Source organism: Leucopleurus acutus (genome assembly GCF_964270905.1).
Source record: "Leucopleurus acutus genome assembly, chromosome: 5".
NCBI lineage: Eukaryota > Metazoa > Chordata > Mammalia > Artiodactyla > Delphinidae > Leucopleurus > Leucopleurus acutus.
In genome coordinates this window covers 141,040,968-141,067,400 of record NC_139147.1, presented here as the reverse complement: position 1 = coordinate 141,067,400, position 26,433 = coordinate 141,040,968, and the positions used below count along the sequence as shown (strand labels likewise).

At 40.6% G+C, this 26,433-nt stretch overlaps 1 protein-coding gene across 1 annotated transcript in view; it reads right to left on the bottom strand.

The window, feature by feature from the left end:
* The window catches only part of LOC309962612 (ubiquitin-conjugating enzyme E2 E2), a 354,003-nt gene extending 328,753 nt beyond the window's left edge, over positions 1-25,250 (bottom strand). Inside the window, exons 1-3 of the mRNA XM_082840507.1 lie at positions 25,148-25,250; positions 19,367-19,550; positions 11,092-11,142 (exon numbers count right to left, since the gene is read on the bottom strand). Of these exons, the coding sequence (XP_082696633.1) occupies positions 11,092-11,142; positions 19,367-19,542 (227 nt within the window). The 5' untranslated portion in view covers positions 19,543-19,550; positions 25,148-25,250. The remainder of the gene's footprint in view (positions 1-11,091; positions 11,143-19,366; positions 19,551-25,147) is intronic.
* Between the last annotated feature and the right edge of the window lie 1,183 nt (positions 25,251-26,433).

Below are 26,433 nucleotides of genomic sequence, written 5' to 3'. Positions count from 1 at the left end.
GAATTTTAGATAGCTACCATATGATCATCTTGATAAATACTTACTGAACGTTTTATCACCTATATTTACATATTTGGGGAGACTACCCTACATTTATTAATTACCTAAAACACTTGGTCCGTTATATTATTCAGATACTATCTATAATTCATATTCCATGGTTTTTAAATACGTTTCACCCTATATAACATAGGAAGTTATTAATTTCCCATTAATGCATATAATTAAGAACGGACTAGGTCTGCTACACAAATATTGGAGGCTTCTTCTAACGTTATCTTTGGGGTTCATTTTACCTTTTAGGCAAAGCTAACTTATAATGAGGTTCTTTTGGTACTGCAATAACTAAAGCCACTTAGAGATAGTCCAGGCCACTTAAGTAGTGCAAAAAGTGCCTTATACCTAACTCAAATTTAAAGCAAAATGCACGAGGTTTTGTTTCAATGTATCTATTCTATGAACTCTAAAAATTTCTAAAGGATTTGACACCAATGCAACAGGACTGTAAATTTAATTTCTTTGCCCCCTCTTAAAATTTGTCCTTCCTTTCCCCCACCTCAAATCCCAGTTGTTTGAAAGCAGTATCACAACACTGTTCCATATCATTTATGAACCAAGCTGTGATACATGAGGGCTTGGCTAAGAAGACAAATACTTTCTCTTACACTGCAGAATATGACAGGGAACACAGAAAGAACTGAGAGAGTCCTCCTAGCCAATCCCACCCTACCTCAGTTAAGAAGGCCTGACTCCCAAACCCTTATTCTACTTTCTCAGATTCTAGACCACTGTCCCTGCCCCAGCAGGGTCAGGCTAGCCCTAGTCCCCCTGCTGCAGACCCCCTTCCTCACCCCCTGGACACCTGGAATCCAAAGACTGCACGTGTTGGGCTGCACTGCCTGCTAGCTTGAGCCTAACGCCAGAATGTCCACTGCCTAAGGCAATAAGCAGTGCTGCCACTCTTCAGAAACTCTGCCCTGGCTGCAGGAAAGGGTTTCCCTCCAGCACTTGCGCTGAATCTGTCACCTTCTTCCAGTTCATCACTTGTATGCAGGTCTCAGAACATTCTGCTCCCACACATTAGGCCACAGAATTTTGCCCCAGCCTACAGACGTGACAGCCATCTTTCCACAAGATTGGACAAAACTTTTAAAATAAATATCACTTAATAAGATCATAAATAAAACAGCAGTCCACATGAACGGATAAAGAGCAGCGGTAGTTTCTTTAGTATAGTCTGTCATTTGAAATCTTAGAAAGTCTGAATTTTCTTTTAATTCTAAGATGCTTAGCTCATGGAAAAATTATGTCAGAAAAAACACATACCAAATAAAATATAAATTTTCTTCATTAACGTTTATTCAATTTCTAAGGATGCAAATATTTTTTCCAGGACCAAAGGGAGGAGGGGGAAACCATGAGAATTCCAAACAGTGTGTTACATAGTTTGATAGACTTGAAGGTATGTTTACTGGCCAAATGAATATTCAAAAGATTTGCATTAAATGATTGTCAATTTATACTGGCATTTGAATAACACTAAAATTTTTATTTCTTCACTAAGTCATATAAGTGGAGTTTATGAAATAACATGTCATAATCCGGGGCCGATGAAATTACTGCATATTAGTTAATGTCTCGAAACCCCACACCAGGCTCTTATTTCCACATGTTCTTCATGTATCATCCTTTTCTTATAAATTTGAAAGTTATAAATAGAAAAGGAAATAAATAAAAGCCTCACTTACTAATTCATATATGGAACTGACAACAAATAAACTGGCTGTTTTAAATAAAATAGCCAGGCCAATAAACTATACAAATTACATGCCACAGGCTCCAAGAAGGCAAAGGAGAGAGAAAAAATGAGTCACAGTCCATGATGAGGAAGACAAAGCTGATAAATTATACTTTACCCATCCGGAGTCCAGCAGCTGGGAAATACCACCCTAGTACCACCTTGCATCTGACACCTGAAAATCCCTCTGAAATGAGCAAACAGGGTCATTTTCAATCCCTCCAGAGACAGGGCACACACTACCTCCCTCCTGAAGCCGTCCATTATTTCTCGGGACAGCTCTGAATGAAGACGGAACCTTTTCATCAAGAAGAAAACAGCTTCCTTCTAGTTTAACACAGCACTGCTAGTTCCACACCCTGAAACCACGCAGGATCGGATGAAGCTCTCTCCCATTTGATGGCTCTGAAAACAGTGAAACACAGCTATGATGACCCCCCACTCCACTAGACAAGGTAACTCCAACTCCTTTCAAATGTACTCTGTGACCATGGATAGGAATTCCCAAGTCTCCTTGTTTATGGGTTTTTTTTTTTTGAGGTTCATATTTTTTTAACATCTTTATTGGAGTATAATTGCTTTACAATGGTGTGTTCGTTTCTGCTTTATAACAAAGTGAATCAGCTATACATATACATATATCCCCATATCTCCTCCCTCTTGCACCTCCCTCCCACGCTCCCTATCCCACCCCTCTAGGTGGACACAAAGTTAATTGTATCTAGATTTTCTAAGTGTATAAAACATATCCATTCTGTCAATGCAATAAGCAACACACTGACCTATCAGAGCTGAATGCTGGACCCGGCTTTGTCATGAAACTGTACTTCCTTGGAGAAGCGCTGTTTTCTCTCTGGGCTGGAGAAAGTGCCAGACCATGAGGTTTCCTGCTTCAATATCCTACGAGTCTATCTAAAGGGAATGCTTTCAGGAACTTCCCTGGTAGTCCAGTGGGTAAGACTCTGTGCTCCCAATGCACGGGGCCCGGGTTCAATCCCTGGTCGGGGAACTAGATACCACACGCATGCCGCAACTAAGACCCAGCGCAGCCATAAATAAATAAATACTTACTAAAAATAAATTAAAACAATGCTTTCAATACCGCTTTCATTTTGTTAAAAATTTAAAATTAAATATTTAACCAATACTTTATAATATTAATATTTACAAGGGTCCTTTACTTAATTAAGGGCACTATGTGTAATGCTCTAAAAAGTAAGTTAGTTAGGGGTCCCTGGCTATTAGACTATAATGGTGGTCGGTAGGAAGGGAGGGGGAAGACAAATGAATACATAGCTACAAGCACCCTTAAAAAGGTCAAAATGACCTTCTAGTTTAATATTACCTGAAATTAAAGTTAAGCATAAATTTAAGCTTGAGAAGTGTTTATTTTTCTAGGACTGTAACTATGTGACACAGTAGTCACTGGTCATATATGATTACCTAAATTTAAATTAAGTAAAATTAGAAATTAATTTACTCAGTTGGATTAGCCACCTTTCAAGTGCTAAACAGCCACTGCACTGGATGACAGATACAGAACACTTCCATCATAAGAGAAAGTTCTGTGGGGCAGTGCTGTTCTAGATTGATTCACCTATGTCTATCTTGCAAACAGAAGACAGCACAGCAAAGACCCAAAACCCTTGGTCTCTTAACATCACAAACACCAAGGCTGAAATCCTAGTTGTGCCACTTACTTGCTGTGTGACCTTGAACAAGTCATTTAACCTCTCTGAGCCCATCTTCACACCTATAAAATACTGTCTAAAACTAGTATCTACCTCATGAGAGTTACGACAATTAAGTGAGATAATGCTGGTTAATTACAGCAGGCAGTACAGGGCCTCAAACACTGGCAGCATTCAACAGACGCCAGCTTTCTAGTATAAGCAACTGTATTTATTCACTCATAGGTACACTGAACCTCAAATGAATGCTAAGATTTGAAATATAGAGATTAAAGAAAGAGCTCTCAGAGCTCTCAGGCTTCCCTGGTGGCACAGTGGTTGAGAGTCCGCCTGCCGATGCAGGGGACGCGGGTTCGTGCCCCGGTCCGGGAGGATCCCACATGCCGCGGAGCGGCTGGGCCCGTGAGCCATGGCCGCTGAGCCTGCGCGTCCGGAGCCTGTGCTCCGCAACGGGAGAGGCCACAACAGTGAGAGGCCCGCGTAACGCAAAAAAAAAAAAAAAAGACGCACTACAGCGTTCTGCTAACCAATACACATTTACATCACTTTTCAGTTATTCGTACTATTTATTTACTAATAATCTTCCTTGCTCCAGGAGTCTGAGATGGCTTTAAAAAAATGTATGTGGTAGAAAAGTATAAAATGAAGAGAAGATATAAGGTGGAAAAAAAAGAGTAAGAAAATAAAATACAACCAGAGTTGAGGTTTCTACACAAAATGTAGTTAAATACTAAAATTGAAGAATAAATAAGGCTCACAGTTTCAGGGTAACCAAAGTAAAGAAGGGAAGCATGACCAATTTTAAGATTTGCAGAGCCCATAGATATTGGCAGTTCCTGCCAACAGTACCATCATTTTGCTGTTCTTGGTTCTTTAAGCATTTTATGTCTTATCTCTCAATTAGTTGTAACCAGCTCTGTAGGATTAGGAACTGCATCTGCATATCTTCTTGCAGACTACACTTGTCCTACCACAGATCTAATATTAAGCCCTCAGTAAATACTGAAACGTAGGGGAACATGACCTAGAATCAGGCTGAGTAACAGGGAAAAACAATTTGGCATTAGAAGTGCAGACCCCGAACTAGGAACTGTCAAATGTAAAGAAATCCTTTACCTGGACCAGTGCCGGTAATAATAACATAACACGAACATATACATCCATACAAACACACACACGAGGGAATGTTATAGAAATCACTACACTCACAGAATTACTTTTCAAAATGTTCTAACTAAATATTGTTTTATGGAATTCAGAAATATAAATCAAGCACAGTATAAATGATACTTTGGATTGCCTCACATGTTGATTTTTTTCTTTTTTTTCCCCTTAACTGAAGCACAAATAGCTAGCCACAAATGTAATTTTTAATGTATTTCTCTATCTACTCACACATGTTGGAAAATAAAGGATGAAAGATCAGAAAACCTGGGTTCAAATCCAAATCAATCATTTCTAGTTGTGCAACCCTGGGCAAATTATTTAATCCCAGCGGCCTCACAGAAAAGACTAAACTGCATCATATATGAAAATTCTTTAAAAGCTACAAAATGCTACATAAATATTACTATAGTAACCAAAAAAAGAAAAACAATTAGTGACAATAATTAGATTTTCACATTGCTGGCTCTTTGTAGAGATCACACCTAAATAGACACTAACCCCAATTTCTACCTCAATGCTTTCCTGTTCTGTAATATAGTTTTGAAAAATGTTAACCCCCACACACAGTTTTCCTACATACTGTTTCAGTTACTAGGATCTGGAAAATACATTTTCCTCTATTAAGTGGCTCTCATCAACAGGAAGGTGAGACAGTGGTAAGGTTTATGTCTAGTCATGGCCTCCTCTATTCTAGCAATGCCTTAACTAATGAGTTAAAACAATGAAAAGTAAATGAGACGACTTACAGTTTCTGATTCAAAACTTACTACATCAAGACTGCGGTACTGGCAGAAGGACAGATAGACACATCAATGGAATGAAATTGAGAGTTCAGAAATAAAGCTTCACATATACGATCCATTGATTTTTCAAAAAGGATATGAAGCCAATTCAATGGGGAAAATGGTCTTTGTAGCAATGGTGCAGGGATAACTGGGATATCCACAAGGAAAACAATGAAGCTGGACCTCTACCTCACACCATATACAAAATGGATCAGAGATCAAAATATAAAAGCTAAAACTAAAAAAAACCTCTTACTAGAAAACTGTAGGCGTAAATCTTCTTAGTCTTGGATTAGGCAATGATTTCACAGAAATGACGCCAAACGCACAAAGTAACAAAAGAAGAAGTAGATAAGTTGGACTTCATCAAAACTTAAAACTTTTATGCTTCAAAAGTAACTATCAAGGAAGTGAAAACACTATCCACAGAATGAAAGAAAATATTTGCAAACCATACATCTGATACGAGACCTGTATTCAAAATAAATAACACAACTCAGCAACAAAAAGACAAAACTCAACTTAAAAATGGTCAAAGAATTTGAATAGACAAATGGTCAAAGAATTTGAATAGATTTCTCCAAAGAAGATATAAAAATGTCCTATAAGTATATGAAAAGATGGTCACCATCATTCAACAGGGTAATGCAAATCAAAACCACAATGAAATGCTACTTCACACCTGCTAGGATGGCTATCATTAAAAGACAGAAAGTAACAACTGCTGAGGCTATGGAGAAACTGGAACTTTGATACACTGCTGGGAGGAAGGTAAAATGGTGCAGCCACTCTGGAATACAGTCTGGCAGTTCCCCAAAGGGTTAAACACAGTCACTATATGACCCAGCAATTCTACTCCTGGGTATATATCCAAGAGAAATGAACACAAATGTCCACACAAAACCCTGTACACCAATGTTCAGAGCAGCATTATTCACAATAACCAAAAAGTGGAAACAGTCCAAACATCCATCAGCAGATTAACAGACAGATAAAATGGAGTATATCCTCACAATGGAATATTATTCAAAGACATAAATTAAGTACTGATGGCACTACAACATGGATGAACCTTGAACACATGATGCTTCTTGAAAGAAGCCAGTCACAAAAGGCCACATACTGTATGATTCCGTGTATATGAAATGTCCAGACGGCAAATCTATGGTGACAGAGAGGAGACTGATGGTTGCCTAGGGCTGGGTGGTGGCAAAATTGAGAGGGACTGGGAAAGGGGTGATTGCTAAAAGGTGCGGTGTTATCCTTCTGGGGCGGCCAAAATGTGAAACCGATTGTGACGGAGGTAAGACTGTGAAGACACTAAAAGCCACTGGATTTTATACTGTAAATTACACATCTCAATAAAGCTGTTACAATTAAAAAATAAAGCAGAGCCTGTGTTCAGTGAGTAGATAATTGAAACATAACAATAAGAGTAAAAACTGCTAATATAACTGAATTACATCCTCTTTTTTAGTATCTCCTCCTTTTATTTGCTCAATTAGTAAATCAAAAGTCAAATCCAAACGGATCATTTTACCAGTCTCTACTTGCAAGAAGTAATAAGGATCTCTGTCAGCTCCATGCTCATAGAGCTAATATAAACTTGGGCAGTATCAGATCATAACAGAATTTGAACTTAGCTTTTCTCTGCAATAAAGAGAAACAGGTTATCCTTAGGATGACAGAAATTTTAATGCAGAAATTTTTCTAGCTAGCTGCCAGTTTTCCACTAACCTCAGGGAAATATAAATGAAAACACTAACACATTTACAGATTTAAAATCTGTGTTTCTGACAACTGTGAAGAGTCCTGAAAGTCACAACTTAGTCATCTACAAGCTAAGCTGGTGTGCAGGGCACTGAGGTCGTGAGCAACTCTAGCCAACAGCCCAGCACCTCCAACTCAGCTGGCGGCACCAAAACATTTATGGATCTGCAGCGGTCTCAGGAGAGAGCCCCTGCAAATGTCATGGGTCAATTATGATACCAATCATAAATGAGAGTAAGGATTTCCCTGGTGGCGCAGTGGTTAAGAATCCGCCTGCCAATGCAGGGGACACAGGTTCGAGCCCTGGTCTGGAAAGATCCCACATACCACGGAGTAACTAAGGCCATGCGCCACAACTACTGAGCCCGTGTGCCACAACTACAGAAGCCTGTGCGCCTAGAGCCCGTGTTCCACAACAAGAGAAGCCACCGCAATGAGAAGCCTGCGCGCCGCAATGAAGAGTAGCCCCCGCTCGCCGCAGCTAGAGAAAGCCAGCGTGCAGGAACAAAGACCCAACGCAGCCAAAAAATAAATGAATTTATTTAAAAAAACATAAGACTAAGCAAAATACATTCTACTATTTACAGAGACTACTCTACGTATATAACCAAATTTCACACAAATTATGTACAATTTTCTATGCCCACAGCCCTACAGACCTTATGATTTTATGAACACAAACTGTTTTCTTAGATATATCATAAAGTTTTGTTGTTAAACGTTAATTCTAATATTATAATATAAAAAAAGAATTAATTTTACGCAGCCTAAAAAAAAAAAAAGTATTATTGCATTTTTACCTCAAAGACAATAAAAAAAAAATGTGAAAAGAAAACCAAAAAATGTATAGGCAGGTGTTTCCTATAAGAAGAAATAATGTAACTTATTGTCAAAATGTTATGTGCATGCTCTTTTAGAAGATTAAGTTTGTTCAAAACCTGAAAAAAAAAAAAAACTTAAACAATACTGCAGTAGAGGATAAACACATGCTAGTTCCTGCAATACAAATCCAAGAATTGCTCACCTGGACATCACATAAGAGATGCACTGAGACTCAGAAGTCCCATCTCTAACCTGACATACACACAGAACTGGGCTGTACTAGCCTCTTAAGTTCCAGAAAATAAGAATAAACCACACTCCAAGTGGAAGGTGACACACACCCACCCTCACCGAGACAGCTAGCAGATAAAATCCTTCTCCATTCGGATTGCCTGAACACACCCATGCTTCCCCACACGTTACCTTTACCTGCGACAGTGAGTTAACAAGTACCCAAGCCACCAAAAAGCAGGGCTGTGAGAGGCACGTGTCCCAGGAAGTGTAACAAAAGGGAATACTTAGGCGACCGGGGAGTCTGACTCTATCAGGCAGATGGCTTTAATTGCTACGCTTCTATAAACTAATTCATTACAGTCAGTAGGACACACATGAAGACAGCACAGCACTTTTAAAAAATCAACCACAAAAGCACTGTTAACCTTGTGCCAAAAACATGCCCAACCAAAATTGTTCTACCTTCTCTTTCTGAAGACAGTGACTACATTCTCATTGAAATATAGATGGGAAGATTTACTATAAACCACAATCAAATATTTGACACCCGAACTCCAAACGCCACAGCAATCCGCTTAATACAAGCACGTGAGCGTCTCAGTGAAGCGGCGCCAGCACGCGGGGAACCTGGGGGCGATCACCACTTCCCAGCCGGCCCCAGCGCAGCAGACCCTTTGCCGGGGGAGCACCACAAACATGAAGGCGGCCATGATCTTGGCGTCTGCATGATCAGTCCAATCAACTCTTTGGGGGTCAATAAAAGGAGCTAAAGACACGTCACCAATAGTCCTTGCTTCTGAAGCAAATTTAGTTACCCAACCTGCACGTGGTTAAAAGGATTTCATTGCAAATTTCCCAAAGCCAGCAAATCAACCAAACAAGGTATCTTTCCTACAATGTTCTATGTCAATATCTCAATAAAAATGGGGGGAAAATAAAACTAAGTAGGTGTCTTTCCTGAGATTGTCTGAGGGGCTTATTATGTGTGACATCTACATTTTTAAATGTAAAACTATTACATATATTTTGCTTACATAACCAGTAATGATACTTTAACTAAGGCTCAATGAAAAAGTAAATCCCCAAATTTCAGATGACACCATAGTTAAGCTTTTCTTTTTTACATTAAATAGAACTATGGTTCAATTATTTAAGTTTATTTAAGTAATAATAACCATTATGTAATTCCTTTCACAGACTCTCCAGTTTTCATGCATGTTTACAATATATCGGTTTAATCTAAGTTAAATTATTATTTGTAGTAAGTCAAGGCTAAATTAGACTAATGCATTAGAAAATAATATATGATAGTAAAGTTGCAAACAGTCTAATCATCACCTTATATGTGGATTTCATTTATCAAAAGTGAGCCTTAAACAAGCTCATCAAAACAAAGCAATTAGTTTATTTTGCCAAGAATCTGTTGTCAAAATTTAAGCAAATAAGTGTATAAACTAAGTTCACATATTTACCAGTTCAGTTGTTTGTAAAAAGGTAACAAAAATAATATATGAGGTGAAACAGTTTATTAAAAAAAAAGATTCAAACCATTAAAACAAATATTATCATAAGAAACAAGGGATTTTAGTTTAATTCAAACTGAAGTTTTTCCACAAATCAATCCACTTACACAAATTGGCCACCAAAGCCTAAACAATGATCTGTCATCTGAAACAGCTTTGATGTAACATAGTCTTAAGTGTGACAAAAAAAGTCTTACTATTAAACAGTTTTTCCTAACAAAGAATCATTTGTTCTAGCTGAGTGAAACTTTCTTCGAATGTTATTATTGCAAGTTTATATACTATATATGACTCTCATGTAAAGAACCATATTAAATTCACCACAAACTTTAAGTCTTATTAGAATTTTTCCTACACAAAATAGCTGTCAACTAGCCACAGAGCCATCTGCAAAACTTTCACTTTCGCTAACAACCATAGTTGCTGTCTTTGCTTTCATATAAAAACAAAATCAGTGAAATCAGAAATCACACCCAACAACGCACTCAATATTGGAAACCTGCCCTCTCACCTCTGATGCACACCACCACCAATTTAAACGACAAAAACTCCACGCTGGCCTGGTTTCAACACTGAGTTCACATCAAAACAGAAAGAATTGTCTTAAAACCGCCAAACAGCCATCTTGCAACTACGGCACCAGATGCAAGATACTGTTTAAGGTGGGAGATAGTTTCTCTCCTCTTTCCACTACGTACTTGCACGTCATTAATCATTTCTGGGCAAGCACGTTAACTTCCTATAAGTAAACTCAGACCAGAAAGTTGAGGGTATGTGGTCATAAAGGAGAGAGCGTTTTAAATTCAACCTGCCTCCAATCACCCGTTCTGACTTAGTCACAAGCCATGACGACAAGAAGTAATGTAAACCATGAAGAACACTGTTTAATGTCCCAGCACTTTTAAAAATCAATTTCCAACAGGATAACAATTGAATAATTATCAAATAGCAAATATTTTAGCCACGCTGTTATTGCACCATTGAAGAAGTCATTTAAAACCCTCACGCCTCTTTCACTAAAAGGTGACTGTATTTGTTACCCTGTAATTTCACTACCTTATTTTTATTGCGTTACTCTGTTTTTTGGTGACTCCACTCTACCACTGCAAACATACTTGCGGAATATCCCATTTCTGCAGAGACAACCACCACCACTGTCTTCCACAATCATTAAAGTCCAAACCACAATGATGTTTTTACTAACTAATCAGGCTACAACAACAATGGTTGCGCATCAGACCAACAGTTCAATTACCTCTTCCGCAAAAGATACAAATAAATAAAAATCCGTAAGTACTTACCTACAGTTGGGAGGCGGGTCCAACGTAATTTCTGCAAGTTCCTTCTGAATTCTTCAAAATAAAGACAAAGAAAGTTACATTAAAATGTCTTCACTCTTTTAATATTTCATTAAAATTATACTTTTACACTAGTCTTTCCCGTTTGTATGCTTTTAATTTGAAATACTAATACCATATAAATCATCATATACAATACCAACAAAGTAGTAATTTCTGCCACAGTTTTGACAATGCTCCTACAAAGAGTAATGAGACTGGCCACCATCGGTGCTTGCAGCCTGTGTTAGCAACACTATAAGTTCAATGAAAACTTCGTTAAGCCACTGCTAACACTAACCAAAATTTCTAGTTTAAATTGGAAACGTTTGCCACACGATTTATGGATCATTCCAACTTCTGATCTGTACTAGAACATCCCATATGGGATGGAAAAATGATCATATTAAGTTGAATCCAGGCATCCTATCCTGACTGAGCCAATCAACTGGTAAAGAAAGGATTATCAAGATCTCATTCTAACACCCAAAACCGCTATCAAAGTATAAGTGGTATTATTCCCTGAAGCCTCTAGGTTGGAGCAAGTGGAGGCTTTCAAGTTTCAATAAGCCTTACTAGAATGCCTTCATTTTAATGTAACTGCATGAGCTTTGTGCAAAGGGGGGGAAAAAAAGAACTTTTATTTTAAAAACCTGTTTTTGCCCTCATGAGTTATTTTCACATTTTTAACTGCACCTAACCCCCTATACATATACAAAGGCTAACAGTGCTACACTGTTTTGTAAGAGTATACTTAGCAACCTCCTATCATTCATGTATTATTAAAAGTAGGCTTTGTTAAGCCTAATTTTTTTAAATTCTCAAAACCATTTCTTCTCCTCTGCCTTGGTTTTAAAATATGAGATTCACTAACTGCTGGATGCCTGCTCTTCTGGTAATGACAGGTGACTAAAAGCACCATAAAAAAATAAGAATTTTAACAAAGACATTTATTCTCAAACAGTTTCATTCTGTGCCTTTTCCAAGACAACCAACGGAAGCTCAGAATTGGTGCAAATCCCCCAGAAGGACTGCCACCAACCTCCCAAATGAAGCGCATGGTCCAGATGTAATGGTCACTTCTCTAAGCCATGTGACTCAGGGTTGGGGAGGCATTATGAAGTAGAGCAAGCCTAACAAATTTAAAGCCAAAAAACCTATTAATTCTGCCATCCCATTAATTGAGGACTCTTGGGCAAAAAGACTGCTCACACCTGCTCCCTCTCTTTAGGCCTCAATTTTCTCTCCTATAAAATGAAAAGGTTCTAACTAGGACAAATTCCATGACCTCTTATCGTTAGAACATATGATTTCCTTCTAATATGGACTCAGTGATGTGTTTATATGCATTTAAAGTACATATGGCCCAGAATTAAATAAGAGAAATCTCAAAGATCTGATACCCTTCGTAGATTTCACACAAAAATATAAATAAAACAGGCACTTGAAAACAAAATGGGTAAGTCCAGGTTAAAGACAGCAAACTGAGAACACACACATTCACCTCCCACTCCTTCAGGACCCCATGGTAATGGCGGGGGGGAGCAGGTGGAGATACAGAAAATGCAAAAAGGAATAAACAGCAAAGAGAAGGGGGTGGTCACCAAAGGAGGAGAAATTTCAGTGTATTTCTGGAAGACAAAGCAGATGGGTGTAGATCAAACAGGTTGAGATGGTCAAGAGGGGACTGCGGAGTACATAAAGATTAAAAAAGACCTACTATTCGGGGAGCGGGGAGAAAGACAGTCAGAAATCCCAGAAGAGATTACATTTTCTGCCTAAGAAAATCGTAGATCGAACAGGAAGGAAACTCAAACGTAAAATAATTTTAATCATGTAACAGATATTAAGGCATAAAACAGAAAGATTTGACCTATTTCACCTAAATGCTATGACTCACTGGGGAGCCCTGAGATCATAACATTGGACTTAGAGGAAATCTAATCCTAACACCGTGTTTGGTGTGGCACTAAATATTTAGGTAAATGTACAGACAGTTTATTGGCCTTTTACTTGCAGATAAAGCACAGAAGACAGGTTGTAGTTGCACTACACAATGAAAACGTTACTAACCTTGAAGATGTGAAATTGGGTGTAGCTAATAGAAACCAACAAAAAGTGGATGGGGGACTGTGAGTAGATGGAAAGAAGAAAAAAGGTACTAATATCCCCATTTTACAAACTAGGGAACCAAGGAATACTGTTGAAATGTGAGGGAATACGAAATAGTGGCTTAACTATATTATTTAGTTTAGAAAGACAACCAATACTCTTTCTTTTAAATATAACTATCATTAACCGGGAGGAGGGAAAAAAAAAGAAAGCAGGTGAACAAGCTACATCCTCAAATTTCATAGCAAGGAGACAAAAGATATTATTTAAGTTAACAATTCAACAAGCAGGTATATGCATAAGATTTAGGGTTGTGCAGAAAACCAGAAGCAGGACAAACCAGAGACAGCTAAAGGAATGCAACTGGGAAAGGGAGAGTGTTTCAACAGAAAACTGTTGCTTTTCATTAAAAATGTCTCTGTGCTGTTTAATCTGTTGCCAGAAACATGAATAACTTTCATAAATTTTTCTATTTAAGTACAGTTGATTTACAATATTGTGTTAGTTTCAAGTGTACCGTAAAGTGATTCTGATATATACATATATATATATACGCACATACCTATATGTGTGTGTGTATACACATATATATACTTTCGTTTTTATTCTTTATTTTATTTTATTTTATTTTATTCTGCGGTACGCAGGCCTCTCACTGTTGTGGCCTCTCCCGTTGCGGAGCACAGGCTCCAGACGCACAGGCTCAGCGGCCATGGCTCACGGGCCCAGCCGCTCCGCGGCATGTGGGATCTTCCCGGACCGGGGCACGAACCTGTGTCCCCTGCCTCCGCAGGTGGACTCTCAACCACTGCGCCACCAGGGAAGCCCTATACTTTCGTTTTTAAAATAAGAGGACCAAAAGAACAGGCATTCAAAAGAGTATGCTTAAACTGTCAAAGAAAACTATTTTTAACATAAAAGAACTTCTTTGGGATCTTCAAATAACTCATCTTGCTTTATACTTATACTGTCCCTTTTGGTTTAAAAAAATTGATGTCATAATTTTGTCACATAATTCTATAATGGAACTTGAAACTCCTCCAGATATCTATAATTCTAAATCTAATTATTCAATACAAAAAGCAATTTATAAACTTGCAATTGATAAACCTGACAATTCTGCGCAGGGAGTCAATATACTATAATATATTTGGAGCCACTGCTACCAAAGAATGGCTGTATTTCTCCTGACAGAAAAGATTATACGAAGAATTGCTATTTAAACGGTTGCAAGACGTCCTGCTGTTTTCAATAACAGCAATTCAATTCTATCTCAAAAGTTGTAATCATGGTATGTATTAAGTTTCCCAGTCTTGACACGCGGGGTAAGGAAGGCAGCTATTTCAGGCACTGTCCCTTAGGGTGAAGAAAAATGAAAAAGTATCAATAATTCACACTTACCGTGTACCTTTTACATGATGATCTTAGGCTATTAAAAGTGAATTAAATATATCTCACAGAATTTTCTAAGTATTACCGTTTTATAAGTCCCCATTTAGAAAACTAAGGTTAGTAACTGTACACTGGTAAGGTGAAAAGACAAGCAATTATCTTGCTAAGTCAAATAAACAAAAAGACCTCTCCTCTCTCTTATCAGAACTTTTAAGACAAAATCCTTTCTTGAGACATAAATCAACTAGACAATTGCCTAACTCGAATTTCTGTCCGGCAGTGCCACTTCCTTAGTCATTATGATACAGAAGTCAGTGACTGCACATGGCTACGGAGTCAAGTCAGAAGCAAAATGCAGACTAAATTTCAGCTTGTAAGACTTCACCCAATACCTTAAATGTTCCAGGAATGGTAAGAGTATTGCACGTGACTGTCATCTGCTAAAAAGAAAGGGGAGTGGAGGACGGGGGCCACAATCATGATTCATTCAGCCTTGACTGAAGAAAACGACAAAAATGGAGGCAATATGAAACATTCATTTTAACACCAACATATTGGACTTATGGTTCAGAAAAATGAAGCGGTGTATAGGTACTGACATGTTTAAAACAAACAGGGGCTTCCCTGGTGGCGCAGTGGTTGAGAGTCCGCCTGCCGATGCAGGGGACACGGGTTCGTGCCCCGGTCTGGGAAGATCCCACATGCCGCGGAGAGGCTGGGCCTGTGAGCCATGGCCGCTGAGCCTGCGCGTCCGGAGCCTGTGCCCCGCAATGGGAGAGGCCACAACAGTTAGAGGCCCGCGTACCGCAAAAAAAAAAAACAAAAAAAAACCACGAACATATTTTAGGCTAAAGAAAATTCAGTAACTTACTCAGGGCCAAGCAGGACATGAATATATGACATGGGGATTCGCAAAGGTGTTTGCCTAACAGTTATTATTTTAAAAAACCTTCATCCACTTAGATGACTTTCTGTATTCCCCTACCGTCTGCATTCCTCGAAACCTTCCAAAATGAACTCATTCTCAAGAAGAAAACATCATGCAACTAATTACTAAAATTTTTAAAATCTCAAAGTAGTCTCTGAATTAACCCAGAAAACACAGAGCCATTGCAAGCAATAAACCTAGAGTTTAATTCTGAATGGTGATACACACCACGCACCTGTGAATCCAAAAGACCACTGATTTTTAAGACATCCTAAATTAATGATTGTGCACATCAACTGTAAGATGCATCCTGATTTCAGGAACATTAAAAAGTTTTTAAATGCACATTCAGAATCAAGAAAATACAATAATTATGAAAGATTATCTATAAAGAGTATTACTTCATTCTTAGGTGGAAAACAAACTTAGATGAGCCCATATAATAAAAGTTCACGTTGGAATACATGTACACTGAAATCAACCTTTCAACCTAACAAAAGTTTAGAGTCTAAAGCTAAGCATCATCCCTAGGACAGTATTATATTGTATCCAGTAAAATCACAATGTCCACTCTGAACAAAGGTAGCATGCAATAAATGTGATTTAAAATTCACATTTACAGGGACTTCCCTGGTGGCGCAGTGGTTAAGACTCGGAGCTCCCAATGCAGGGGGCCCGGGTTCCATCCCTGGTCAGGGAACTAGATCCCACATGCATACCGCAACCAAGAGTTCGCATGCCACAACTAAGGAGCCCGTGAGCCGCAACCAAGGAGCCCACCTGCCGAAACTAAGACCCGGTACAACCAAATAAGTAAACAGATAAATAAATATTTTTAAAAATTCACAGTGACAGTACAGTCAATTCAATGAAGAGCTCAAAATAGATGTTTTATTGAATTGACTAGTCCATTTAATGAAATCATCAAAATTTGTTACTTCAGGCATAGTCCAACTACAAATAAGACAAATATATATATACAAAACAAATATAATTAGAGGTATAGCAAATATACCAAGAGTGATACAGACGTTATCGAGAGAACAGACCGTGATAAGAGCATGCCAATTTTTTAAGAAACAAATTCAAGCCAAAGAGGAGCAAAAATGCATCAAAGAAGTAAGTAAAATCTCCCTCTTAACTCTGAAGAAGACAGAAATTAATTTTTACCATAGTTTAAATAAAATTCCCAGGAATTCCCTGGCGGTCCAGTGGTTAGAATTCTGCACTTTCACTGCTGGGGCCCAGGTTCTATCGCTGGTCAGGGAACTAAGATCCCACAAGCCGTGGAGCACGGCCAAATAAGTAAATAAATAAATTTCCCATTTAATATTTTCTGTATCCAACATTACTTTTCTGTAATACCTGAAAACTGAAATTTTTTTTCAAGAGAACATGTTTCTACATCTAATTATTAATTCTACAATTATAGCACATTTTATGCAATTGAACATCTATGTGCAAAGTACTTTTCTTGAGTTACTATAAAAATCTGAGTTTTCCTAGTTTAACAAACAGCGTTAAGTCCTCAGAGTTTAACATATACCTCATTTTCCTAAAGTTTATCAAATGGACTTGGAGAAATATCACTGTAGACTTTAACTGGCTGTGAGATGGGACCGTTATTATCCCCATTTTACAGAAGATAAAGTTGAGGTTTAGAAATGTTAAACTATGCATCTAATATCACAGAGAGACTAAATGCCAGAACCTAGAATCAAACCCGGATCCAGAGGATTAACTCTGGCTCACAAAAGGACACTATTTGGAAAAGACGTCTCATCTGAATAAAAATCATTTATCAATAACAACAAGTTAGAATTTTATTTTGAAACTGCCTCTAACTTGGATCTTCTGAACACATTAGTACTGGGACTCTGATCTCCACAGAAGATCCAACTCTTACAACAAACTCAAGATCTAAGGCAGCCAGTAAAAAACTATCGTGACCCTATTACATTAGGCACTGTGGTGAATTAAAGATGTTAAGTCCCTGCGCTCATGAGTCCCAATGTTTTCCTCAGTTGTTAGAACTTAAGCAGAGACGGTGGGGGGGAACAAAATTAACTTCACTATCAACTAAATTGGGGAAAAGGAAAAGGGAAGAATTAAGTTTTTTGTGTTGGGTTTTTTGGGGGTTTTTTTGCTTAAAAAATTAGCAGTGAAGCAGCATTTTTTTATTTAAAACAAATAGTAAATGACTAAGTCACTTCAGACACTGTCCCGTAAACCACCCAGAGACCGTCTAGAGGAAGGTCATCAATCACAGTTTGAAAACCACAGATTCACAAGAATAAATCTGCAAATGGAGGGATTTTTTTTCAGCCAGGAAGCAACTCAAAAGACCCTTCTTACTCTCAGCAGTGCAGTAATACCAACTGCTGTTATGAGCCAATCAGACACTGACTGATTAGTGTTTCTCCATTTACATGGGCCACAATCTGTACTTGAGTACCTCCTACCCACCCACACCCACCTCCTTTCCTTCATCTAAACGCCCTATTTTCTCCATCCCCACCTTCCTTATCCGCTCTAACTCCACCCGCACTTCTCCACAGCAGGGCATTTTGCGTTGCCACCAGGTCCACCAGCTGAGGCCTCCTGGATTTGTGGTGTGACAGCAGAAACAAACTGAACCCTTTCCCCATGCTGGCATATTCGCGTATAGAGAGGCTCGAAGGTTTAAAGTTCAAGGCTACCTGACTGTCACACAGCTCTTTCAACAGAGGTCAGGGATCAGCAGCACACGTCTGGAAAAGGGAAACTGAGTACCCTAGTCCCTTGGAGCAGGCAGCTCACCGCGCACCATCACTCCAACACCTCTCCCTAGAAAGTCACGTCCTGCCAGGGGCCTGAGAAGGTTCTTCCCAACCCTGTGGACCGACTAGGCCAGAGAGAAACAAGGTCCACTAGCCCACATGGTTTATAATCTTTGGGATGGGTTCCCCCTAATTCATACTACCGAGTAAAGTATAAAGCTACCATTCAACATTCAGACATTCCACTATGCCTAAAATTTAGACTGCTTTTCTTTACACTTCCTATTTGATATAAAAAAGGTATTAAAACAAGAACAGTACATCACAGGACCAGGCAAGATTCTACTAAATTCAATTCACCTTTAAATTATTTACCAAGAGATATTCTGTAACGTAACAATATTAGAGCAGATTTGTCTGCTGAGTCCAATGACATGCCAATCATCATTGATGTGGCAATAGGGAATCACTCAAATATCTTCCTTCCAGATCTAGCTATTCTCTGGAGAAAAAGAAAATCTGTATCGAGACTGAACCACTGCCTAATATGATGAAACCAAGATGCATCTGTTACTAAACTCCTGCATTTCTCACTTTACTAACAGGGAGTAGCAGGAAATACAGTACCATCCAATAACTATTTCAATGGACTCCCACTCTTTATTCTCTGCTACTGAACAGAATAAAATATTAATGGTCAAGGAACCATAAATCAAATCGTCACACTTTTACATGCATTTTCCTATACATACTCACCTAACAATACATAAACACACACACATGCACACACACGCACGCACGCACACACACACACACACTATGTATATGTACTTTATAAATTTGCCACGCTGTTTAACTGACTTTAAATACCAAAAAGTTCATATTGCATACAGTTAAAACCATGAAAAAGAAGTAATCTTGAAGAAGAAAGAAAAGTCCATGAACTTCATGGTCCACATTCCAGATAAATGACTAAATGCGAGAGAAAGATAGAACTTAAGATGATAAATTGATACGGAAACCAAAGAGGTTACAATAATTGAGGTACCTTTTAGCACTAGTTGACAATTTAGCAGCTGTTTTGCTGGATATTTTTCCCTCCTTTTTCTTGGGCTGAACTTGCTCTCTTTCTGGCTCTTGCTGGACACTTTCACGTTGGTCTCCATCAGAACTTCCTCCACTAGTGCTTGGACTGTCATCAACTCTTTGTGCCTCAGTGGACATTTTAGATCCTGGATTAGAGAGTTAAAAATCATTTATTCAGTTGTGGGAGGACTGCAGTAAGGTACCTCAAGAAGAGAGAGACAGTGAATCTTAGAGGAACCAAGGAAAGTTCACTATAAAATGAATGACTTGGTCACTTTACAAAACAGCTTTGGGAGTTGCCAAAACTTTTCTTTCATCCATTCAAAGTGTACTGAGGAGGGAAATGAAAACATACAAAATATATACACAAAATGCTCACAGCAACATTATTCATAGAACCAAAAAGAGGAAACAACTCAAATGTCCACTAACTGACAAACAGATAAACCAAGTGTGGTATATCCAAACGATGGACTATTACTCAGCCACATAAAGGAATGAAGTATAGTACCTACATGTTACAACATGGATGAACTCTGAAAACATTATGCTAAGTGAAAGAAGCCAGTCACAAAGGACCACAAACTGCATGATTCCATTTATACGGAACGTCCAGAATAGGTAAAGCCACAAAGACAGAAAAGTCAGTAAGCGACTGCCAGGGGCTGGGAGTGAGGGAAGAATGGGAAAGGGCTGCTGATAGGTGCAAAGTTTCCCTTTGGGGTGATGAAATGTTCTTAAATTAGATAATGGTGATGTTGTACAACTCTAAATATTCTAAAAACCACTGAGTTACACATTTTCAAAGAGTGAATTCTACAGTATGTGAATTACACGGCAATAAATCTGTAAACCAAAAAAACCTGAGGGCCTACTGCCCACCAGGCACTGTGCTAGGCCCTTTGGTCCCACAAGCATGAGAAATCTGATCCAGTGGGTAAGCCAACTTGCTAAGGGCTGTAACAGAGGTTAGTAAAAACAGCCGCAAGAACAGAGGAATGGGGCACACTTTCGCACCAATATCACATGAATACATCCTCCGGGCTGGGCTAAGGTTAAAATCCTCTAAACCAGTCAATTGTTTGAAGTAACCTTTGTGATAACAGAAGAACACAGAGGCCTCCATGACTCTAGATAAAAACTGAGCCGTATCACAGTGCCAGCGCCGATCCAACAATACACCAAGCAACCACGTTTCACAGGAGATGAAGGCTTTATGGAAACAATGAAGGGATCTCCCCCCCCCCCCCCCCCCGCCAAGTCTGGATGAAATATCCCTCAAGGCTTTCAAATTCCCTGTGCCCTGAGTTCATGCTCCACAAGCAACTCTGATTACCAACTCAATTTCCTCAATACCTTGGTACACAGGTACTGTAAGTTGTTATAACCTAGATAACACAAAAGAAGTGCCAGTCCTCTTCACAACTGTCATTCTATCATAATCAATTTCTGAGTTTGAGCACCATGAATACATCCCTTGTGACCCGGCTAGGTTAGAGTTTACTGACAAGTCCAAAACCAAACTGACAAAACCCACACCCAGACTCTCAACGATGTTACTGTCACCTCATAACCACCTGAGATGGTGCAGCTACCTTCTGAGGTACCTCTGCCTTAAAAAACAAAACTACCTTTAAGAAGTGACATTAGGGGCTTCCCTGGTGGCACAGTGGTTGAGAATCCGCCTGCCGATGCAGCGGACACGCGTTCGAGCCCTGGTCTGGGAAGATCCCACATGCCGCGGAGCAACTAAGCCCATGCGCCACAACTACTGAGCCTGCGCTGTAGAGCCTGTGAGCCACAAGTACTGAGCCTGCGCATCTGGAGCTTGTGCTCCGCAACAAGAGAGGCCATGACAGTGAGAGGCCCGCGCACCGCGATGAAGAGTGGCCCCCGCTCGCCGCAACTAGAGAAAGCCCTCACACAGAAACGAAGACCCAACACAGCCAAATAAATTAATTAATTTAAAAAAAAAGAAGTGACATTAACAACACAAAATATACCTTTAAGAATCACAGATAAATGGGACAAATTCCTTTTGAAAAAGATACTATGTTACTCTCAATCAAATCAGGACTTGAAATAAAACTGTATTTGATAGCTCGAGAATAAGAATCAATACGTAAGAGACACCTCAAATAAAGCACTGTTTTTTATTACTATAATCGGTCCAAATGTATAGCTAGCTGACAATGATTAAAACTCATCATCACCAAAGATTTAACTTGTAGCTTGCTCTAAATCAAAGTGATTTCCTAATACAGACCTTTAAGTGGTTGAAATTCGTATGGTAACACAAACCAAAAAGCGCTGCAAGAGAACGGAGGAATCAGGAAGTACAGCGGGTGAAGAGTCAACAGAAATTCCTGAACGTCTTCAATAAGACAACACGCAAACACAGCACCACCACCCTCTCACCCTCAAAGGCCCCCTCCTCCATGCAGCTCTGAAACACACAGGGAACCCTGACTGCTTTTCTCTCTACCCTGTAAATGGAGAGCATGAGTCTCCACAGCCGTGACATCTTTTATGAGCACTAAAGTCACTTAATAGAATCCTGAAACACACAGGGAACCCTGACTGCTTTTCTCTCTACCCTGTAAATGGAGAGCATGAGTCTCCACTGCCGTGACATCTTTTATGAGCACTAAAGTCACTTAATAGAATCTTGAAATTTTATATCAGTATGTTTCACATCTAGCTCTAACAGTCCTAACGTATTTCTTGCTTTTTTTTCCTTTCATTGCTATTTCACTTAAATTCTCACCCTTGGATTTAACACTGATTTCTTTTTTCAGCTTACTTCTTTCAGTAAAAAAAATATATCAGAAGTTGAAAACCTTATAAGTATGTATATAAGAGCATGTTAGATACAGCAGATGTGCATGCGAGTAAGAAAGAGAATAATTCTCAGAGAAAGGCCCTCAGACACAGCAAAATGCTGCTGGCAATATTTTGAGATATGTGAAATGAGTGAGAAATTATTTTATACGTCCTAAACCAGAAGCAATCCATTATATGACAAACATATGGAAACCTAAGTAAAATTCTTTTTTACTGAAACTCCAGCTTCAGTTTAATAAACTATGCCTAGAAATTCAGTTGTATATTACATTAGTTATAAAGCTACACGTTCATCTTAATAATTTTATTTATGTGTAACTACATAATATCTAATAATGCCACAAGTATATATAATTATTTAAAAGACTACTCAATGATATAATGTGGGCCATAATCTGAAACCCAAATTTCAGAAACTGCTCCAGAATATCAGAAGACTAAAATTAGTCTCACTAGAGAACTATTAAAATACCCAAATACATGTATAATTTCTACAGTTTCACAATAAGGAAAAAAGATTATTTCCACTTTGGACCTAAGATACCTTATTTTGTCCAAATCTTAACCTACAGATGATAAATTTGCTCAAGGCCACGAATAACCACTATAGAAACTTGTAGAAACAAAGTTTTCATATCTTTTTCAAATATCAAGAGTAAGGGGAAATTCTGTGGCTGTTGGTTTTTGAATGCCTGCTTACGCAAAAAGTATGGGGAAAAACTAAGTGACAACTAATCTTTATGAAGAAAAACTGTCTATAAGCATTTTAATTAGTTACAAGACTGGTGTTTTGTCTCTCTAAAGTACAAATGAATGAAACTTCCTGAATTAAAACTCTCTAAATGTTATCTTCTAAATCAGCGCTTTAAAATCATATATTAACATTAATTCCTAAATAGCTAATTTGATCCAATTATCTAGAGTGAAGATGAACTTGAATCCCGCCGTTATAAACATAGAGCTACTCTTCCATGATAGTTTCAAAGATATTAAGATACTTAAATTTTTGCATTGTACTCAAAGTAAAACTTGGCTTCTAAACATAAAATAGTAAAGTAGAACTTTCCTCAAATGCGGGTTATATTAAGAGTTTAGATATCGTTCTTTCTTCAACACACAAATTACCTAAACCTGTATTAGCAATGTACTCCATATTGTAAATTACAGTCTTGGAAATTAGCAACATCCAAAATGAAACTCACATGTTCCATAAAAATGAAATGATTTGGTTATAAATATTACTGATAACGTAAAAACAACCATAGTCACTCCATAAATCCGGATTACTGTCCAGATAAGCCTTATAAGTGTACCTCACAGTATAAAACTGCAAAAGCAAATGTTCCTTTGAGCTTTTACAACAGGAAAACGCGTAATTCTGTCATCTGATTTCTTGCTATTTGTCTTCCCACTCACGTTTCCAAACTTTTCTAAAATGTAAAATAATTTACATTATATGCAGAATATCTAGCAATAGCCAGCTTTGCACTTACCTGCAGAGATATTTATGCACGAAATAATCGTGGAACACCCAAGTTTTGAGGAAAAGGTGCTATGTCCTGGAGGGGACCACCTTTCTATAATGGGCTATGACATTATATGAAAACCCTCCGTCATTGGCATCAGCCCACATACAAAACTCTAAACAGCCAAGGAGCATCCAAACTGAGTAAACACAAATATTTAGATTCCCAAGGTCCAGACTGAATTACCACCTATTCAGAAACATACATTTTTAGGAATCAGGGATTTTAAAGCAACAACAACAACAACAAAAAAAAAAAAACTAAGAAGAACTTAATATCTTTCTGAAAGGCGAGATACTCTTAAGGTAAACCCTAGCATTTCCTTTTGTACTCTTAAATAGAAATATTTGAGTAGACGCTCAAGAATACACAAGGCAAAACGATGAATCTTGAAGACATGCAAATAGGTCTAACAGCCACCGAGCACAGGATGAGGTCTTTCTAAAGCGGCCTTAATTTCCTTAAGGGAAGATGGATTGGACATTTCTGGTCGGTCGTGGGAAAAAAAACACAAGAAGCTACGCTTTATCTTCATTAGAAATGGTAAAGGGCAAAAGGATCAAAACACTAAGAGAGAAGAGAGAGGGAGGGGGGAGAAGAAGGGGAGGGCGGGGGGAGAATCCAGTTTCGAACCAGGCCAGTGGGAGCTGCAGAGAAGACGTTGGAGAAAAATGGGCTTGGGCTCCAAACTGTGACAAGCGCTGGGCTTCACAAAAGACCAGGACAACACACACTCCACACCAGGGCAAACACAAACACACCCCACCGGGTCTCCAGGCGGGCCCCGGGGGGGCCAGACCCTGCACTCGCCCGGAGAGACACCATGTGCTGCAATTATGCAATTAGTGAAAATAGCAGAAGACCGAGCCGGGCACTTTCCACCGTGACATTTATCCTGTACTTTTGCAAAGACTTAGTTCCAGGATGCGGCTGGAGAGGGATGGGGAACCGAGAACGGAAGGGGGTAGAGGATGGGCAGGGAGGGAAGAGGCAGGAGGAGGGGTGGATGGGGAGGAGGGGGAGGGGTGGAAAGGGCGAGAAACCGGGGCAGGAGGCTCGCGGGAGGGGGCGCGGGGACGGGGGCACGCGGGGCGCGGGGAGGGAACCGGGTCGCGAGCGGCGCCGAGGGGAGCGGGGGGTCGGGGCGGGGGCCCAACGGGTACCTGAGGGAGGGGCGTCCGCGCAGGTCGCGAGCTCGAGCCCCAGCCCGGAGAGAGGAGTCAGCGGAGGCGCGGGGGAAACGGGCGCGGAGGAGGCCCCGGTGACGGGATGTCCCCTCGGACCGTCCGGTCACCGAACCCGGACCCGCGCACCGCGCACCGGACCGCCCGGCCACGCCTGTCCCCGCCGCGCCCGCGCCCGCCCGGACTCACCCCCGGCGCCGCCGCCGCCGCCCCGGCCGTTCCAGCTCCGGCTCCCGAGGCTGCTGCCCGCGGCTGTCGCTGTGGCCGCCCCTGAGTCCTGAAAAGTGGAGCCACCGCCTCCGTGAGCCGCCGCCGCCCGGCCGTCCGCGCGCGCGCCCGCGACTGCGCGTGCCCGCGTGCCCGCCCGGGAGAGACCGCGAGAGCGCGAGTCCCACGTCGGCCCGCCGCGCCGCGCGCCTCCCTGCCCCCTCCCCGCTCCGCCCCTCCTCCGCGGGCGCGCGGCCGCGAGGGGGCGGCGGCGGGCGCGCGCACGGCGGGGCCCCGCGGCCGGGCGAGAAGGCTGGAAGGCGGCGCGGAAAAGTGAAGTGACAGCCGGGTCCCGGGAGCGGGCAGCGGCGGGAGTGGGCGAGGGGCGTCCCATGGAGAAGGAGCGGCCGGGACCGGGAGCGGGGTGGGTGGGGGGAAACAGAGGCTGCCGGGCGGGCCGGAGGGAGGGGACGCGGGGACCTTGACGGGCACGCGCGTTAAAGGCAAACACTGGCCGGGGGTGGGGGGGGAGGGGGCGTTGCCCTAAGGCGAAGCAGGGGCGGCGTGTTACCCCCGGCCACCGCGGCCCTGGCTTCACACTGGCCTCGAAGCTTTCTCGAAGTGGCTACTGAACTGACCCTGTTGACACACTAACCGCAACTCGGACGCGTGGTGTCCACGTGCACCCAGGATGGAAAACTTCGCTATGGCCTGGAAAGTTCGCCTAGGCTAAGCCAGCCTCTAAACCTGACATTGCAGCACGAGGGTCCTTCTGCCTTCAGGGCCCAGAATGTGGGAGCCAAGAGCTTCCAACCATTCATCCCCGGTATACTGGGGAGAGAGTGCGGCGCGCGAGGGTGGGGGTGGGGGGGTGGAGCACTCCCAGAGCGAGTGGGATGCTGCCCTAAGGTCCACTTGAAGGCTTATGAGAACAGGAGCAGTGCTGTGGGCGACCCGAGGAAACATTAGGTCCCCCTATCATCTTCACCCCAGATAACCATTAAAAAAAGAAAAACCTATGTCTGCTATGCTAAGTCGGCTTCCACAAAATTTCCCCCACCTCTGCAACTCAAGCAGCCATGAGACCCCAGAGGACAGGAGAAAGTTGAGATCTGTACATATGTCTAGAACTGAACGTCTTTTATCAAATGCCTTCTTCAAGAATTGACTATTACCTTTATAACATCCCTGAAAATTGCTTCTAGTCTCCATGAATCACCACTGAGCAAAACGTGGGTTTGCTCTGTGTATCAGTCAAGGACATCAAC